Raw genomic sequence first — 15,469 nt, 5'->3', positions numbered from 1 at the left:
AAGACATGGAGAGAGAGGAAATCCCTGTATTAGTAAGTCAAGCCATAGATATAATCAAGACGCCTAGAAAGGGTAAGGTAAATAGAATATTTATAGTCATGGGCTCCTACTTTCTTACCCAACTTAATAGGAAAGACAGGGAACAGAAGCATGCAGTTAATTTCATGAAATAGTATAGATGCAGCATTGGGAATAAATACAAAGGTTTGGTGCAGTGAAAGAAAAAAGTTAAGGTAGAAGAAAGTAACTTTTCAGTTTTGTTGCATTTGGCTTGTTTTAGCCTGGTTGTTTGGAGGTTAAGCAAAACGCCAGGGGAGCAGTGCAGCAGAGAGCGGGCTTTGCCCACTGCCCACCCCTGGCCTGAGTTACAATGCTGTCCATGGAGCACACATGGGCTCTTACTTCTGGGTCTGGGGAAACTTTTAAAGAAGTTTCAAATCTCTGTCCTGAAAGATAATTTTTAGCGTTTCCAGACAAGTCATATGCTTTTTGGGGAAAAAAAAAATAAATACAGTAATATAGTAATGCTAAGAGGCTCAGCATAAATCTGGTTAGGCTAGCACTTACGTATCTAGTCAAACTGATTGGTACCTTTGAGAGCTGGGTAAAGACAAAAGTTTAGTTCTTGAATTTAACTGTACTACTGAATTCAATAAAAAAAAAGTTTTTCTCCCATTTAAGAGTTACCCTGAACAGTCACCTGGGATTTTCTCTTCTATTTCTGTTTATTAGCATCACAAATTAGAATGTTTCAAGACATTATTCTACTTTCAAAAGCTCAGCTTTCAGACAAACCACCTACAGGCCTTACTGCAAATACGATACTTCATCATTCTGTATAGTTTCATCGATACCCATGGATGAACAGACATCCTGTTTGGCTTTATTTTAATTACCAACAGTTGATCTTCAAATACTTTCATTTATTGAGTTACTAAGTTGCTGCATTTATTGCATTACTAAATATGAGGTCCCATAACAAAAAAATCTTTAAAATTTTAAACACTCCTCGGAATTTTCACATTTTTTAGAGTATCTCTTCCATACTGTATATCTAAAAAAAAGCTGGCTGCTGAAATCTGCTTTAAGAACATGACTGTGAGAACCCGATTTAACACAAGTTTGCTATAGATGCTTTGAAACCTTTTCTCTCAAATACTGTGCTAGTAGATGGTTACAATATTACCACAGTAAACACCATCCTTACATTACCTTTTATATTCCTAATAAAGTATCAGTAAAATAAGCAGGTTTTGATTAGCTAACTCAAACTATTTTGATTCAGAGCCATATCTTCCTTGTTATATACATTAGCTCTCTGGTTTTTGTTACTCTAAAACTATTACTATCCTTATCCTCACAATACTTCTACGCTTTTATTTAATAAAGACCAATAATACCTTTATATGTTCCACAGACACATTCTAAAATAATATAAAACTATTTTCATCTGGGACTGTCCCTTTCCATATATGAGACACATTTTAGGTATGTTAAAGAATGACTCTCCCGGCTATAAAAGCAAAGCTGCTTACTGATTTCATCTGCCTAGGAAATACTTCTTCCTAGTTTTACCTTCCAAAACCATTTCAGCTAATGTTCCTAAGGACAGAAAATTTTTTCTTACCAGATAGCAAAGAAGTGTCAAGAAATTGTACATAACTGGTGTAGAAGGGTCTCTAACAAGGGACACAGTGTAACAAAAGTAATAATGAAGGGAAAGAGGTTAATTGCTTCCATTGTCACTTGTACTCATCAGTTCATACATTCTTTTGAAGAAGCTGTACAAGAATTGTGTAATGAACATACATGAAAAGCACGAAATGTTTCAAACTAAACTTGCTTGAAAACTGAATGTTAAACAAAAACATTTATATAAGAAACCACTCTGTACCAAACAGGCTTAAATTTGTGTTGCCTGGATGACCGAAATAGCTGGATCCTACCATGGTTTAGGGTAGACCGACATCCCCATATTTAGATTTTTGTATAATAAAACAACACATACAAAACCCCTCTCTGGGATGTCTCTTTCAGACTCAATAGAGTATGAGTGGAACCAGCCACCAGAATTACACAGACCATCTTTGATAATAAAGTCTCAGCTGAAAAACCAAAAGTGACACTGCTCTGTTTGCTAAGGCAAATAGATAACTCCACACTGGCATTCTACTGCAAATATTAATTACTAATTAGTAACGATACTGCCTCCCAACTACACACAATAGTAATTAAGTAAACAAAATTACAGGTCTGATTAGGGGAGCAGGGAAAAGGGGAAGAGAGTCCTCTGCCTCACTTGCATAGCATTAGCCCCATCTGACTAGGGCACACAGGAATCCTTGAGCACTCTGCTTGAGGTTTCTGTGTTCTGCATTTACATCTCTCACACACAGCTGAGATTTTGCCTGAAGGTGGTCATCTCCATCAGGATAAATTTCGTCCTCACCCCATGTAGCGCCTCCTGGTTTAGAGTGCTTTAGCAAAGATTATTTGATCTCAGACCCTGCAAGATCAGTATATCCATATGCTTTTAATATGCAAACAAGCACAGGCACAGGCACAGCCCCAGCCAAAGGTACCCAAGCAAAAAAAATCTGGAAACCAGCAAAAGAGGGCTAATGCCCTGTCCCTGCTTCTGCCCAGGGAAAAAAACCAAAAAACTGGACAGATCTTCTGAAAACCCCACTTCCTCCACCACTTTCTCCTTTCCCAGATTATCCTTATCCCCATTTACTCCCTTGATACAAATGTCAAGCTAATTACAAATTTCCAGCATGCTAGAATCGTTCAGATTAACAGGGTCTCATCAGTACTGTGCATCCTACATATGTTCAGGATCTTTTCAGAAAGATTCTTACTTTATAGTTTAGAAACCGACTAACAGAAATAAGTGATATGGCCTTGATTAAAAGCATCAGTCACCCCTTGACTAAGAGGATCTCCTTAAAAACGCCATTAGGGGAAGTGACACAAATACCAGGTAGTACAGCAAAGTGTTGGTGTTCTTTTCAACTTTTCTTTTTCATATTATTTCACTAAGAAAAAAATTGAAATCAATAAAATTGCTCACTGCAGATTATTCCATGAATGACACATCCAAAAAGAGAAGGAACACAGCTTGCAGTGATCTATTCATTCTGACATTGATATAAGCTTACATCAAGCTAGAAGAAAAACATCACACACACACCAGCAATACACAATGGTTATATAACCGTACTACCCCAAAAAACATTATTTCCCCTAAACACAACTTTTAAACACAACTATGTGTTTCCCTTTTAAACATTTAAACATTATTTCCCTTTTAAACACAACTATGAAACAAACTTAATGGTGAACAACATGAAGCACCACATTGCTTTATATTACTTCCTTTCACAACATAATGACTCCTTAAAAAAAAAATTTATTCAGACAAATAAATTCTTGTTTACATTCACAAATTGCTAAAGCACTAATGAGAATTCTCAAAATCTTTCATATCCACAAACCTGAAACAAACCTGTGATGGTAACACTTTAAGTGTCTTACATATACTTACTTATGCATTTAATTTAGACATAAGACACGGTGTGTATTACATATCAAAGAAATGCTAAAGAAAATATCCCATGTGTCATATTTCCCATCCAGCCACTTCATCCCTCTTCTTCATTGTTAAGGGAAAAAGGCTAGGTTTGCCCTGTACTGTTTTGGAAATGAAAGGATAGCAAAGTTCACGCTTGTTTCAGTTTATCCAGAAAATACTTACAACTGACAGACCCAGCACCCAGACATGAGTGGAATGCAACAGCCTGCACCTCTATTAGCAAGCTAGAAAATAATTGGAAGACAATGTGGAGATTATTACTACTTCCATAAAGTATTTAACTATTGCTCGTATTCCAAACTTGACATCTGAGGTGTTTAGAAAAGTGACCAGGGTGAATTCATTATATTGTTGGTTTGATCAGATACTAAAAGCTTCATCACTTGAAATAAGGACCTAACACCAATTTAATAAAATGTTTTTATATAGCATTAAGACTTAAAACCTGACACTGAACATATCTGGCAAGTGTAAGATCCAACAGCTAGACATGGTACCTTGGCTCCAGCATTTGCTATGAATACAGGGCTTTAAAAACGTAAGAAAAAACCCTCTATTTTTTCAGCTTAAACCGTAAATTGCCTACTTTGCTAATTATCTCTTCCTTACTAAGATACATTGGTACTTTCAACAAAAACGTGATGGAGCTAGTTCCCTCCTAGCAGGGTGTTGGCTCTCTCTAGGCCCTGAAACTGCAGAGCACCATCCTCTGCTCCTGCCTGCAGTCAGCCAGAGATGAAGGAAAGTTGCAGGTTCTACCGCCACCTCCAGAAAGTGGAAGTGAGGTAAACAGAGGAACAAGGCCATGCCCAGTAAGGGTAACGTGGATGTACAGGTTATTGTCTGGAAGTCAAAGGGTGGTGCCAAGATGTATTCAGTTTACTCCATCTGTAATTGACAGATTGATAGAAGTATTTCTAATTGAAGATACAACCATTGCATAAATGTGATAAGCATTTTAACACCTACTAGACCTACCTAGGTGCTCTCATTAAGACCTACTAAATTCTACCATTGCATCAGTCACAGGGTTTAGAAAAAAAGAAATCCCAGATGCTAAACAAAGACCCTTTTTTCAGGTTCTAAGGAACCTGTAAAAGGTCTCTATATGACTCTAAGTTGAAGTTGGAGCAAGCTGAAGTTTGCACAGTGGTTTCATAAAGGACTATTACATAAACTTTTATATCAATTCCTGTCCCACTGATGACTGCAAAACTGCAGTATGTAACTAAAGCTGATCCACTGTGTCTTTTCTAGCACAAGCCCACTTTCTCTAATCCAATCTAACTGTAACCTAATTGTACCTAAAACGAATTACTGCAAAGGAGACAACCTGACCTGGACTGTAAGTGCCCAGCTTATGGAGCAGAAGGCACTGGAAGTCCTCCAACTGAAGCATTAGGCACCAGCAATGACCCACATGCAGCCCATCCTGGAAGACTGCCTGTTGCACTCGCACTTTGCCCACTGCACCTGGGAGAGGCCACCAAGGAACCAGACCTCACATGGGGCCTTGGTCCTTCGGATGACACAGGCTCTGTCCTAGAGATGGAAACCCACTATAAAGCGTCCAGTTCAACGTGAGGGAAGTGTTGGGAGAACAGGAGATTCAACCCAAAAACAGACTCAAGCCATCAGCTTCCTGATGGAGGACACGTGGTGACTGGAAGGCACATGAGGAAATGCTGCAAAAGAAACTGAGGAAGGAAAAGGCAAAACAGGCCTCAGAACGAAGACAGCATGGGGAAAGGACTGGTCCTACAGCAGCTGGGAACATGGGTCATTGAAACAAGGGGAAAATCCCCACAAAGGAAGCAAAACTTGATGAACACAGAGGAAACAAAATAAAATCAGCTGAAGCATTTATCCATGCTATCCACAATTTTATTTCTGCTTCCTAGACCCACCCTTCAGGAGGACAAGGACTGTTCACACCTGAATTTTCTGGAAAAAACACTCAAAACTGTAGGATGAACTTATGCCACAGGATCTGAGAACCTCCCTCAGGTTTCATGCTCTCACAAGATTTAGGATTCCTCTGCTAAAAAAAAACATGATAAAAAAATAAAATCACTGTCTTTTCAGCAAGAGTGGTAATTTAACAGCAAATGGAAAGACTGTCACTCAGGTTACAAGTTGTCACTTATCTACAGAGCTTATTATGTTAAAAATTCAGTAACATAACACACCTTGCTGTTTCATTTCATATAGACTATGACAATAACATGTACTTACAATCTTTTAACCATATATACCTAGGGGCTAGGAGCTGTTGACTAATACTATTGAAGTTAGGTAATGTCAATGAAGATTTTTTCCAGGGAAAACAAACATTTGAAATGGCTCATTTCAAATCAATAAGATGCTTAACTTGCTATTAAATATGCTTTATTTCGTTCCAGTCTGATAAAAGAAAAACAGTAATATTATTATGTATCAAAGTGATTCCAGTCAAGATGACAGGATTCAATGCATTTTAACTTTCTGGGGTAATTCAGAAAACTGTAAATGGCAAGAAAATGTAAATGCATTTGATTCAAAGAAACACTATTTTAATGCCTGAAGTTTTAGAAAACACCACAAATAAGAATAGTCATAATCATTGAAAACGTTTTTTATTCTACTGTTCTTGGACTTTTACTATTTGGATATGCAAATGAGGAGTATCTTCCAGAAGTTCCAGGTGCTTTTTGTACTTTGGTTTTTCTTCTCTATCTTCTGAAAATATGAGGTTAGGAGTTTATCACATCAATAAAATGGACATTAAAGATGAACAAGTAGAATTTGTCAAGCAAGGCCAAACAAATCTGTTTATCATGCCACTGAATTAGATTTTCAGCATAGGATGCATTGACATGTTAAGGTTTAAGACCATCACCACAGAGTCAAATTTACATCTGTAAGAACCACTTCTCATCCATAGAACCCTGAAATTAACAACATAGTGTAAACCTTATTTACCAAGACAAGACACAGTTTCCTTGTACAGTCTTTTTGCATTTTATTTCACAAATCTAACCAGATTTTCATTTCTCAGCTTCTCAGGAATAAACCAAATTTAGAAATCAATTTACACTCCAAGTAATAAGTTAGTTTTATGAATAAATTAAAAGTGAAAAAAATCTTGAAGAGTCTACTATGAACATTTTGTTTACCATTAGCAATGGGTACTTCTCCACCAGGAGCAAACAGTAGTGAATATTCTCCCCCAATAATCAACATGTGTGTGAGAACTAAGGACAGATAAACATGGCTTATTAAAGCAACCGACTCAGTAAATCTAGTTGTAAAAGACAGCTTTGAAAGAAGTGTGACACCACCATGAATCTGAGAAACAAAACACCATTTCTCATCTTGTCGTGACAAAAATTGGTCTTCACAGGTGCTGAGTAACAATGACCAGAAGTCCCACTGTAATCATACACACACAGATGAATCATGTGACCAGATGAGGATGAAATGCCAAGACCTCAGGCCCCCTAACATTGTCCCAATTGAAATCAGTGATGTTATTTCAGTAGAGGCAAGCTTTGTCTATTAAGGGCATGATCCTGCCTGCTCCATGGGACAACAAGAGGGACAACTCTTCTCCCAGACCAATACTGATATTGCATTTCTACAACAGTAGGGAATGGCTTCTCACACCTGAGAACCTCTGACCTCTCAGTGTCTTTACACACACACACACAAACACTCCTTGAAGTTTCTCATCCCAATAAAGACACGCTGCTGTGTCAGATTTTCAACTGTATGCAGTACAGTTGAAATACAACAGAATACAACAGAAGAGTACCTCCAGAGACAGCCACTAATGCTGCTGAGTCAAACCTTGGAGTTCAGACAGAGCAAATACTCCCTGGCGGAAATTGCAAAGTGTGTTCCCAGCACAGTGAGCCCAGGCTACTGGCTCAAGAAAAGTGGATTGAGCTAAACCTTGTATTAGTCCAAAAATCATGATGTTGGCCGCCCTAAACATTTTGACCCCAAGCACTGATTTCAATCTGCGGCATAAGCAGCTTGCTTCTCTCCCTGCATAGCATATTCGTATTTTGCACAAAGCAATAGAACACAATGCTGAAATCATACCATGGTGATCAACTAATTAAGGCAGCAAGGCGAATTAATACACAGATTACTCTAGAATCACATTAAGAGTTCAGCATGAGTTCTCTCCTGGGTACATTTAAGAATAAACTTTTTAGACATTTTGGTTAGGAGTTTCCATTACTGATTTGTGCTACACATATACTGAAAGACAAAACAGCACATTAATTGTGCGAGTGGCTTGAAGATCTTAGAGGGCACAGGGGAAGAGGGAAACAAAAGATTCCCCAAAACAAAAAATATGCATTTGCAGTGAAGCTTCTGGCATGAGAGCTTAAGGTGACATTTCCTACTACACAAGTGACTGGTACCCAGCAAATAACTGTAAAATTAAACTGAAAAAAAAAAAAGTCTTCTACTATAGAAGTTTTGAGCTGGTCTAATTTATTTCTTGTTCATGCATTCCTGATTCTCTTTTAAAGCTTCAGAGGACCGCAAATATTTTCATAGCTGATCTCATGCTGGTAGTTTGAAGAAGAGACAAAAATACTTCTTTTTTTGTTAAAAATCAAAACACAGCTTACATCTCTAGTGACAGCCAAGCGCAATGCCCTTCTGAAATAGAGATTCAAAAATTTACTGAAAAGTGATGACAAACATACAAGATAAAGCCACTCCATAACGCCTAGGGATTCAACTTGACAGTTTCAAAACACTGACTCTGTAAAATCATGGCTGGAAATTGCAGGACAACTGAAGCTCAAGTGCAAGAGGCACAGGCTGCTGGTAGAGCAGAACCCTGAAGGATGGAACAGAGAAACTAATTAGGCTTCTGATTCCATCAGAGTTAATCCTGTTCCATGTAGCCTCAGCAATAAATATTGATGTGGTGTCTTCATCATCCTTTGAAAGCTGTATCCCTACTTAATCCTATAGTGCTAAACACAATATTGTTCTGCTTTCATCTAAATTGTCCACCCTTTAAAAAAAAAATAATCTCAGTGACACCTCCCAATTTGTTTCTTATTTTCATCCTCTCCATCTGGATTGGTATTTTCAACATACTTGGGGGAAATCTGCTTTTGCTGATCTGTTCTGAATGCACAGTTATTGCATGTCTTTGTTCTCAGAAGGGAGACATCGTTTGCCAGGTTAAGGGTTGGTTTTGTGGTACATCCTAATCACACAACTCTGGAAAATCAGAACACACACTACTGACTGTGGTTTCCCTATAGCAAACCGTGTGATCTCTCCATTGCTGTCGTCCTCCTCTTCCTGTAGTTTTATTTCAGAAATTGTGTAAAAACAGGAAAAACAAGAGTTGCTGAAGAGGGTATAGGATATGAATGGGTACCTCAGCAGTCAAAGAGAAGAAGGAGACTCAGCTCTGAAGATAAATGCGACAGAAGGCGAGGGAAAGGCTAAATATGGAGAAAGCACAGCTGCCAAGACAGGAACTATCCGAAGAGAACAGGAAGGCAGCCATGGAAATACCCAGTTCAGGATACCTACATTTAGGATGGACAGGTGGTGTAACTCACTGGAATCCCAGACCCAGTTAAGCTTTCACCTGGCTCAGGAGTTTACAGCCAAACACCATTTGTTTATCAAACTCTTCTTGGAGAGCATTCTGGAGTTAACTAAGTGCTTCTTCACTGGCCATTCAGAGATTCATCTTCTGAATCAAAACAGTGCACTTAAAACCCTCCCCAATGAACTGAAAAGGGAAAATTTCTACTGGGACCAGAAGAAATGTCTGCTTCTTGTTTAAAAAAGCAGAGTAGTTTACTTGCCATTGGACACATTCTGGCTGAAGCCTGTGTTTAGCATTGACACGTGAGCAGCCTTAATGTGCCCTAGTCACAAGGGACACACCTCATCCTGATGCAGCATATCACAGCAGTCTCAACGATTCCAACAGCACGAAGAAAAATCAGACAGAGCAGTGAAACAACACTTTCTGCAGGTTTAAAAAGCTCTAGTCACTCCATATTGAAATGTAAGGTTTGCAGTCACGCCCTAGTGTCAGCTACAGCTCACGTAGTGAAGCTCAACGCACAGAGAAGGGCAGGCTTTACCGTTACTTCGCAAGACATCAACTGAGTGCTGTGCCATTGGCCTCCAATGCTCACAGCAGCGGCTCACAAACATAAACGTGTCTGACAGCTTCCCCCACCCGCCTCCCCCAAGACCAATGACACACTGTACCCATCAGCAGAGGGTGGATTTGGACAGGGCACCTGTGGCCTCCTGCCCACAGAGAATATCACCTTCATGAGGAGAAGATACAGGTAGATTTATTCAAGCCATTGCTGGAATAACAGGTGAGACTCCAAACTTGGCTTAATCCTAAATCACCTGGGCTGCTCTGCCTTGCTGGCTGTTGGGTTGGTCCTCCACAAGACATGGATTTATGTGAGTTTAAACCATAAAACTTGATGTGTGGTATAGAACTACAGCTATGTTGTTGAACACCATAAAAATAGTTTGTATAATATAGTAAAAAATATTAACGTAGTCAAAATTTAAAACCCACCCCAGAATTTAGTTGTAGACAATCTTCTCGTCCTGAGGCAATCTATCATAACTGACGGAAGCATTTTGTCTGTTAGGAAGGTATCCTAATTCACCATTGAAAGTGATTTCAATTATATTTTTCCCTGCTTCCTTCCAAAAGCTGCTCTTTGCAGTTCTGAGAGAATAGAAGGGCCAATCTGGTTTAATTTGCTTTTTCAACAATCTATACTGAATCCTTCACCAAGGAAATGGATTAACTATGATGCTGTCATACACTTTCATGTGGTAGGAAGGCAAACATACACTCAGAAAATAAAGGGTGGGAGTCTGAGTACATTCTATGCAACAATGATAAACCTTTCAGACGTGTTTTTCTACAGTGCTCAAGGAAAACTGCATTATAAATTAATATACTGAGTTAATATTTATGAGTGAGAAGTACCTGAAGAAGTCAGCTTCCTAAATTTAACAATCCAACTCTTGGGTGTAAACACGTGAAAATAATCCATTTCACAATGGGAAGGGAAATTACATGGAATATCAAGAAAGCAAAAGACTGCAATGTAGAAGGTAATAATCAAATCTGTCTTTCTAAGCACACTCTTAAGCAAAAGACCTGAACCATAACATAAATTAGTTCCACTGAAACTGGAATTTTATGCCAGAGTTTAGTTTAATCACAATATTTCCAAGTCCCCAAAAATATATAAAACTGATCAAAGTGGCATACAGTAAAAAAACGTAGCTTTTTAAAAAGTAAAAGCTTATTGTAAAACAGGCTTTTCTTAGCAATGTCCATAATATTCATTTACAAGAGCACATGTTGATTATCAGTTGCTCCTTCAAGAAAGGCTTCATTTTAGATACTTGTTTACTTGTTAACCCTGTGTTTGGAATACACTATGAAAACTATAACCACATTGAAATTCTATAACTAACATATACTTAAATACTGGAATATTTAAATAATACAAAACAACTGAGTTGTGATGGTATTACTGATTCTAGCAAAGAACACACCCATCACCATGTAGCATAAACAAAACCATCCCGATCCTACCATCATTTTTATTCTAAGCAAATTATCAAACCAAAGCCACTTCACACCCAGAAGCAAACTGCTAGAACACAAAATGACTGAAGGAGAAAAAAAAAAAAAAAAAAAAAGGCATTACAGCAGACTGTCTGTACAGGGAGTTACCTTTTTTCCTTTCTTTTTCCTGTGAGCTGGTTTAGCATTTTTCTCCTTTGCTTCTTCACTCATTTTTCAGCAGGTAAATACACAGGGGAAGGGAAATAAAAGATATCACTGCTTGTATTCCAACATGCAAAGCCACTGCAAATATTCACAGCACGGTAACCAAAGTCCATCTGCTGACGTTTCTCAGACAAGTAATAGAATAACTGCTTTTTAAAGGCAGTCTCTGCTCCTCCTGCACAGCCTTGAATTGCTCATAGCCTTGCTCTGTTTTCCTCTGTGAGAAACTGGGTGTTCTCACATCAGCCTGATTCCTCCAAAGAAAAGCAGTTTTCCTCTCATTCTTAACTAGCCTTTGCTCCTAAGATCTTGTCAACGTTTTCTAGCTTGGTCATCCACGGCGATTCCAGTCTCTTAAATGGGGTTGATGAGCCACACAGAAATTAGCTGCAGACGGCTGACAAGTCTGAGAAGCATTCACCAGCGGATGATTTGTCGTTTCTTGCAGACAGAGAAAGTGAACCTGAATTGCTCCAATTGCCGGTCGCGTACAATACCGACATGTGTTGAATGCATCAGGGCATACCAGAAAAGGAAGCCTCCAAGAGTGATAAAAGATCAGGTTACTGGATCTTAAAGCCACTCCCAGGCAGATTCAAACAATAAAAGGCACAACACGCTGCTGAAGAAATTGCTAGATGAGATGTTTATGTTTTCAACAGCTCCATATCCCCCATCCAAATGACCTGCAAATTGCCACTCTGAACAATAAGGTTTATGATATTAATTATTCATCTCAAAAGCAGCAACAATATTTCAGCAAAACACCTATTTACAACTATTGCTGCCTGAGGGAGCTTGCTCCTCCCTTGTATGCCTGTTCCTATGACAAGATTTATACGGTCTCTCTACTAAAGCAGCTCTCACAGAAGTGTTACGTGCTTCATGTATGTGCACGACTAGCAGGTTACAGATCATGTTTCCACATGCTGTGACCTACTCTGCAGAATGCTTTGGCTACTTCCCTACAAGTCTCACAGAAAAAAAAATCAGGAGAGGTCAGGGACTTCATTGCAATAATTCTCCCCCCTCTGTGCCCATTAAGACACATTACACACAACCTGCACATTACCGACAGCCATGACAGCAGTCATTCAACACGTGCCTTGATTATGTCATCACCACATTTAAGACTATGCACCTCTTTTCAGGTATGTCCACAGATTCCTACATCGACCTTGCTCCTTAGGAGCTCTACCCTGCCGCCAAGCTAGCTGGGGGAGGGTGAGGTCGTGGGGTAGAACTGGTATCAGACATCACTCAATAGCCCCATCCATTGCATTCATACTGTAGGCCTGGGTTACCAAAACACTATTTTGCCCATTTCTGAGGACTCTAGTCACATCAGAGGTGCCAGGTGACAATGAGGGGGGTTGTTTTGTTGTGGTGTTTTGGTTTTTTGTTTTGTTTTTAAACAGGTAGCCTCCAGTTAACACATGGTTTGCTTGGGGGAGATGGAGGTCCATATCAGGATCCTCCTGCCTCCTATCTTTTCACATTCTTCCCACCCTTCACCCTAATTTAAGTAGTTTTTTCAGTCATGACAACCAACATGCATACCATAGACTAAGAAAAGATTTAATGCACCGATTCATAATGCTATTGGCCTCAAAGCTTTCTCCTTGTATCATTCTCTACAAAAGAATTTCAGCAAGCAACCACAACAGCACCATCACTCAGATGCTGTTTTCTGTATATTGGCAACAAGTTCTTGTGCTTACAGTCTTCATGTGCTGGAAACAAACCGGTGGCATCTGAACCTGGGACTCCAAACTAGGGAGATAATTCTCCATGTCAGCCTGGTAAGGTTAATATTTTGAGGAACTGTACTTCATAAGGTGCAGAGTTTCAACAAACACTATCACAAGATTATTGATAAAATTTACCTTGAATCTTCCCTTAAGTCATTGGCATACAATAAAATTTATACTTACAAAGCAGTATTTTTGTGCAGAACACACACAAGTAATAATACACAGAACCAGAAATTTATTTTTCACAGGCAGTTTGTTTTTAATGGCTGTCTCAGAGAAAGAAAAAACACCAGCCATTCCCAAATTCACGTTTTTTATAGATGTTAAGTTATAAACTAAAGTGCTCTCTGCTGGTTAACAGTGGGTAAAACAACACTTAAACACTCAAAATACCATCCTATCTTAATGCGCATGCAAAGCAAACCTCCCTTCTTTGAGGCTATTTTTGTGTGCATCCCTCTGGACAATGCACTGTTTTCTGAAATAAGTCCAAACAGGTGGAGTTCAAGTACAATTCAAGTGTGTCTTCTAAAAACAAATTAAGGCCTGAATACTTTAAACTGACTAGCTAGAAGAAAGGCTCTGTAATTTGTGGCATACTTAGCTAATCATATGCATATAAAGTCATTTTTTTAAATGAAAGGGTCATAAGGAACAGTCAGGCTTTTTCAGGAGTAAAAATGAAAAAAATGCCTCTTCCCAGAGCAACGTGTTAGCAATCAAGAAGCTGACACATTCCAACCATTCGCTGAGCTCAGGTATGAAGGCAGAAGAATATCACAGGTTCCCACTGAACCTCAGTTATTAAGCTGTGTACCTCTGAGTCCAGCCCATGAGATGGAAACTGTGCTTATTTGGTTTTAGGACTCATGTCCTATTCCTAACTCACAGACCACTTAATTATTCTGAACCATCAATACCTTCAGCAGCTACCTACTTCAGAACCCCTCTAATTTTTCCTGTTTTCTCTATCATTTTCACAAAAATGAGTAATCTCCCAAGCACTGGTATATTTAGAACACGAAGGAAAAATCCAGATAAGGAATAGAAGAATTTTATAGTCACAAGATGCTCTGAGAGGTAGGAAAAGCTCTCACACTCCTCTCCCCCCATATTGCTCAGCTAACCATAGCAACCCGGCTGAAAAGAAATGTAATGAATCTTCCATCATTTGAAGCAGTCATTCATGTGTCAACATTTAGACCCTTTTATGAGGGTTTGGTTTGTTTTTTTTTTTTTTATTTCCTCCTTACCTCAAAAGATTTGTCAAGTTCTTTTACTCCAGGTAAAGCCACTATGACAGAAGGAGAAGATAAGTATTAGATATAAGAATACCTAACAGAAATATACAAGAGATTTCTTAGGAAAGGTTTTTAGAAAAACCAGATTCTTCAAGTCATGCCTTTCAACTTTAATCTTCTGCAGAGTCCATATATTACTTTTAATAGTAAAACTACTATGAAGCGACTGTTCACATACATCCATCTCTAAATTATACTGAAGAAATTATTCAGATTAACCTTCTTCCATCCCTAGGCTTTTAGCGTATTCAGTGTAACTCTGTGTATTTAAATGCCTAAGGTAACTGAACTGGAAGGAGCAAAGTCAAACAAGACTACCTGAAAAAATTAAGATTTTCAAATATCCATGAAAAGTCTCTTATACATGTTAAAGCACTGCCATGAGCACAAGACCCAAATGAAAAAAACCAACCAACTATGATTTTTTGAAAAAGAACAGAAATCAAGGAAGATTTAAACTTTTATAAGTGAGCTCCAAGTTTAAAAAAGCAAACAAGATTAAGGCAATGCAATACCAATGCAGAATTACCTTAAATATGCAAATGAAGCATTGGCATTCAGAAAGAATCTATGCTTAAACATACTGCTACACCGCTATGATCAAGGCAGCACTTCAATAAATTACAAATCTGCTATTTAGACAGTCCTTGCTAACAGGACCATTTTCTTTTTTATAATGTTCAGAAGAGTTACTTCTTTGTGGAAGTAGACATGTATATTTTGGGTCTGTTTTGATAAGCTACAGCAAAGGAACAACGTGCAGAAGAGAAAAACCAAAATTAATACTACTGTACTTTAAAATCTTTATATTATCAACAAGAACACACACACTGCTCCCTGTAACTTACTGCTTAATTACATAGGGTCTAGAAATGAACTTTCACAACCTCGTTGATACATATCAGTTCTAGGACAGTTCTATTTTTAAATCAAAATAACTCGCATAAGAGGACAAGAGGATAGGCCAAGTTCTGTCTATCAGTACAGTTCTATTTATAAA

At 38.4% G+C, this 15,469-nt stretch overlaps 1 protein-coding gene across 2 annotated transcripts in view; it reads right to left on the bottom strand.

Annotated features, from left to right (window-relative positions):
• ANK3 (ankyrin 3) overlaps positions 1 to 15,469 on the bottom strand; it is a 374,167-nt gene that overhangs the window by 296,634 nt on the left and 62,064 nt on the right. The window contains exon 1 of one of the 2 annotated variants that reach the window (XM_055721318.1): positions 11,358 to 11,980. The exons of the other annotated variant lie outside the window; for it this stretch is intronic. Coding sequence (XP_055577293.1) covers positions 11,358 to 11,420 — 63 coding nt within the window. The 5' untranslated portion in view covers positions 11,421 to 11,980. Of the gene's footprint in view, positions 1 to 11,357; positions 11,981 to 15,469 lie in introns of those variants that run through there. 2 annotated transcript variants of the gene reach the window in all.

This window comes from Falco cherrug, chromosome 9 (genome assembly GCF_023634085.1).
Source record: "Falco cherrug isolate bFalChe1 chromosome 9, bFalChe1.pri, whole genome shotgun sequence".
NCBI classification, from domain to species: domain Eukaryota; kingdom Metazoa; phylum Chordata; class Aves; order Falconiformes; family Falconidae; genus Falco; species Falco cherrug.
Note: the sequence above shows the minus strand (reverse complement) of the source record. Positions and strands in the feature narration are given on the sequence as shown.